Source organism: Engraulis encrasicolus, chromosome 21 (assembly GCF_034702125.1).
Source record: "Engraulis encrasicolus isolate BLACKSEA-1 chromosome 21, IST_EnEncr_1.0, whole genome shotgun sequence".
NCBI lineage: Eukaryota > Metazoa > Chordata > Actinopteri > Clupeiformes > Engraulidae > Engraulis > Engraulis encrasicolus.
Window position 1 is genome coordinate 842,501 of NC_085877.1, and position 5,000 is coordinate 847,500.

The 5,000-nt window shown below is 47.0% G+C and overlaps 1 protein-coding gene across 10 annotated transcripts in view; it reads right to left on the reverse strand.

The window, feature by feature from the left end:
• Window positions 1–5,000, reverse strand: part of ablim2 (actin binding LIM protein family, member 2) — a 131,701-nt gene that overhangs the window by 51,721 nt on the left and 74,980 nt on the right. For all 10 annotated transcript variants that reach the window (XM_063187079.1, XM_063187083.1, XM_063187081.1 and 7 more), the window contains exons 5-6: window positions 2,778–2,904; window positions 654–747 (exon numbers count right to left, since the gene is read on the reverse strand). In XM_063187079.1, coding sequence (XP_063043149.1) covers window positions 654–747; window positions 2,778–2,904 — 221 coding nt within the window. The remainder of the gene's footprint in view (window positions 1–653; window positions 748–2,777; window positions 2,905–5,000) is intronic.

Sequence of the window (5,000 nt, forward strand, 5' to 3'; positions counted from 1 at the left end):
CCTGGAGCTAGAAGGCTGCCCGAGACACAGATCACTCCTTCTGGTGGAGCACTTTAATACCAGGGAGAGTCTGATATGGACAGGAGCTAAGAGGAGAAAAAGAAGAGGTGGAAGGAGAGCAGAGAGGAGGGTAAGAGTACTGAGGGTCAAAGCCATTAGCTGAGGAGAGAGAGAGAGAGAGAGAGAGAGAGAGAGAGAGAGAGAGAGAGAGAGAGAGAGAGAGAGAGAGAGAGAGAGAGAGAGAGAGAGAGAGAGGGAAGGAGGAATATGTTACATCATGTGTAGAGAGAGAGAGAAAAGACAGAGGGGAGGGCTAGAGATTAGGGTCTTTTTGCTCACTGCAACACTGCATTCAAACCTCAACAAGATTTCATGTCTATTTCAATGTACTGTATGTATTTTGGTGTGTGTGTGTGTGTGTGTGTGTGTGTGTGTGTGTGTGTGTGTGTGTGTGTGTGTGTGTGTGTGTGTGTGTGTGTGTGTGTGTGTGTGTGTGTGTGTGTGTGTGTGTGTGTGTGTGTGTGTGTGTGTGTGTGCGTGTGTGTGCGTGTGTGCGTACGTGTCCGTGCATGCGTGCGTGTGTGCGTGCTTGTGTGTGTACATTCTGTGTGTGCACGTGCATGTATATATTTGCTCTTGTCAGTGTTCCCTACCTCCAATACTTTGCCGGTGATGTATTTTTTGCAGCTCTCGCACTGGATGCCAAACATGGCGTGGTAGTCCGTCTCACAGTAGGGAATCCCATCCCTGCAGACACACACACACACACACACACACACACAGACACAGCAGTCAGCAGTTAGTACTCTATTCGATATATGTATACATACATACATACAATGCAAATGACATACAGTACAGAACACACTATCACACAGTATAAGCAGGAGGGGAGCAACACGGATGCATATGTACCGTACACACACTTCTATGCACGCACGCACACACTTGCACACACACTGAGGTGATAATACAAACATGTGCATGCCTATGTATTCCTCCTCAACATTACGCAGTATCTTGACTATTGAGCTGTTTACAGACTACAGTGAAGTATCAATCAATCAGCTGTACTTATTATTTCTGTCGCTAAAGCTCTACGTAGCCGACTACACTGCTTTCACCAACGTTCTGTGACCGCTGGCACTTCCTGCCATTAACATAGGCTTTCTTCCTTCAGGTACACGTCAGGGCTTGACGTTAACGTTTCTGCTCATCGGCAACTGTGGCTAGTGACTTTCCAGAGTCACTAGCCATATAGCCTTTCTGTTAGCCGCAGTTCGTTGTCAGCCTTTTTTCTTTAAGAATATTCTTGCATTTAAAAAACACCAAACAATTGATGCAACTACTGTAATTCCTCACGCCAAACAATAACTTACCTTGCTACAAGCTACAGCTTGTTTTACCAGCATTTGGCTAATTGGCAAATGGCCAATGTCAAGTCCTGGTACACGTGTCAGAGTGTGGAACAGGTCTCATATTCAGGCTATATTTGCTCTCCTTCTCTTAGACTGTACGACATCTACCTATCGATCACTTACAGTAACACCGGTATTCCCATCCATCTAACTGTCGTCACGAGCAGCTCAGTGCACCTTGCCCAGTGTGGGGAGGTAAATGTAATCTGTGTGAATAATTGCATTTTCCTGTGAGAGTGGGGGATGCACACCACACACTGCACTCTCTGGGGGGGCTGGGGGTGTATCTGCGTCTATGTGTGTGTGTGCGGTGTGTGCGTGTACCGGTACATGCATACGTACCATATATGTACCATATGTGTGTAGCAGTAGCATATACGACAACTGTATGTGTCTGTGCGTGTGCGTGTGCATGTGTGTGCACGTGTATGTATGTGTGTCTACCTATGTGCATGCATGTGTGAATGCTATAGCTGGTCATCCATCACAGCTCGACAGGCTGGCAGGCAGGCAGCACTTGGGGGGTGGGCCTCAATGTTCTCCCTCCATCTCAGGGGAAATGTGATTTCCTGTAGGTACTGCTACTGTACATGTGCGGGGCATATAGGAAACAACAGCAGCAACGCGACCATATTCATGTGTGTATGTGTGGGTGGGGTGTAGCAGAGTAGGACATGTGCATGGCTGTGACTGTGTGCTGCCATGGGCCAAGGCAAGCCACACGACAGCAGCTAGTTTCCATATGCAAACACTATTGACCACTCCCCTCTCACTTGACAGTCTGTCTGTCCGTCTGTCCGTCTGTCTGTCTGTCTGTCTGTCTGTCTGTCTGTCTGTCTGTCTGTCTGTCTGTCTGTCCGTCCGTCCGTCTGCCTGTCTGTCTTTCTTTCTATTTGTCTATCTGACTGCTGTCTGCCTGCCGTGTGCACGCTCTCTCCCTCTCTCGCTACCTCTTATTTTCTCTCTCAAATACAAATATTTACATGCCCCCTCCCATTTCCCCACTTCACACTCGACTTGGTCTCAAGTGCTCTCGAGGGTGACACGGCCCTTGAGTGGAAAATGAGTGAAAATGATGGACATGGCCTAACACACACACACACACACACACACACACACACACACACACACACACACACACACACACACACACACACACACACACACACACACACACACACACACACACACACACACACACACACACACACACACACACACACACACCAATACACATGCATTCACATTGACATACAATAGACAGACTGATATACAAATGGGTTAGTTACGGCCCTTAAGGTGTAGAAATACGTACATCTTGCGGTGACAGTACACATAGAGACAGACGTGTGAACATACTTGCTGATGTACTCGGCGTTGAGCACTTTGTTGCAGACTTTGCACTTGAAGCAGCCCAGGTGCCAGTGCTTGTCCAGGGCCACCAGAGACTGCTCATTCTTAAACTCCTTTCCACAGCCACAGCAATCTGAGAGAAGGAGAGAGAGAGAGAAAGAGAGAGAGAGAGAAAGAGAGAGAGAGAGAGAGAGAGAGAGAGAGAGAGATATAGAGAGGCAGAAGAAAGAGACAGAGAGATAGCAAGAGATCGGACAGGCATAGAGAGAGAGAGAGAGAGAGAGAGAGAGAGAGAGAGAGAGAGAGAGAGAGAGAGAGAGAGAGAGAGAGAGAGAGAGAGAGAGAGAGAGAGAGAGAGAGAAAGAGAGGCAGAGAGATAGAGAGGCAGAAGAAAGAGACAGAGAGATAGCAAGACATCGGACAGGCGTAGAGAGACAGAGAGAGAGAGAGAGAGAGAGAGAGAGAGAGAGAGAGAGAGAGAGAGAGAGAGAGAGAGAGAGAGAGAGAGATGACGATGATGATTCCAGACAGAACAGATTCGAGACAGAAAAGAGAGTCCACTACCAACAAAAAGTTTGTGTGGTAGGTTTTTTTATGATGGACGCCTACATCTCCATTTCTTAATATCCATCAGAAAGGTCGACGAGAGGGATGGATACGACTCGGATGTGGCCGCGTGCTGGTCAGAGTGAGGAGCAAATAAATCTAAATATGGGGTGACAGGAAACCATGGCAACAACAGGCGGAAAAAAGGAGGGAGAGAAAAAGAAGGGGGGAAGAGAAAAGTTGTTGAAAAATACAGGCACAGTAACTCAAACAGTAAGTCCAGGGATCCAGAAAAGAGGAGAGGAGGATAGACGGAAAGAAAGAAGAAAGGAGGAGGGTAATTAAAGGGAGGGTGGGTTTTAGTGATAGAGGGAAGGTAGAAGGCTGATGCCAGGGACACATATACACACGAATTTGGCCAAGCGAAGCCAACTTCGCCATTCATTCCTATGAGGGAGGAGAAGGCAAGCAAACAGGAGCGAAGCAAAAATATTTGACCTAGTGTAATACAGTCGTTGCAAGAAGTTTTGTCGCCTATCCATCTGTTTGGAACAACAGCTAATAACTTGACTTTCAAGTAGCCCCTTAATGCGCGCCGTACCTTCAGTGGCACGCTGTAATAGTCATTGAAATGTAACTACCATAGCACTACAATACTATGACACAACACAGGCTTTTTAGTAATGCACCACAACTTGGTCATTACCATACTGGTAACAACAAATGTATAAAGCCGTGTCTTAAGGGGTTAATCACTTCGCTTCAGAAGTTGCTCATATGAAAGCTACAACTCTATTTTTGTACATAAAACTTCATTTGGGACGGTTGTAGCTTTCATATGAGCGACTTCCGAAGCCAAGTGATTAATTGAAAGTCAGGTTATTAGCTGTTGTTCCAAACAGATGGATAGGCGACAAAACTTTTTGCAACGGCTGTATTATGCATATGAGGAGTGAATTTCGCCTGCGGTGGCCAATCAAATCAATAAAATAAATGTTCCATTCCATTTGATTCGCCGCGACGACCTGATGACCGTTGAGCTGTCAGAATGGAACACTGAATTTTGCCTCGCTTCGCTTCGCTCGTTTCGCCTGCATGTGTCCCAGGCATGAGAGGATGAGAGGAAGGAGGAGGAGGAGGAGGAGGAGGAGGAGGAGGAGGAAAAATGAACAACGGGAGGAAGAGTAAAGAAGGGTGTAAGGTAGGGGAGCACAGGGATGAGAGGAAGAAGATGATTGTAGACATACATGAACAACAAGAACGGAAGGATGAACAATAAAGATGGAGGGATGAGAGGAAGGCCGGGGTGACGGAGGGTTACAAAGAGAGAGAGAGAGAAAGTGGACATAGCTGGTGATAGAGTGATGAGGAGGGAGGAGGGAAAAGAGAGAAGGAGGAATAGCGTGACTCAGCAGAATGCAGGAGATTGGGCTGAGAAAGAGGGTGACAGAAACATGACGAAAGTAGAGGGGTGACAGGAGGGCTAGAGGTGATGCAGGGATGCATAGGAAAAGAAGAGAAAGTAAAAGTGTGGGAGAAGGAAAAGGTTGACAGAAACAAGAAGAGCAAAGAGAGAAGAATGAGAGGGAAGAGGCAGAGGGCAGAGGTGAGGTAGCTGCTAAGCGAGGGATGAAGGAAAGAGGGAAAGAGACAAAACCAGTGGAGGAGGAGGAGAACGATTGT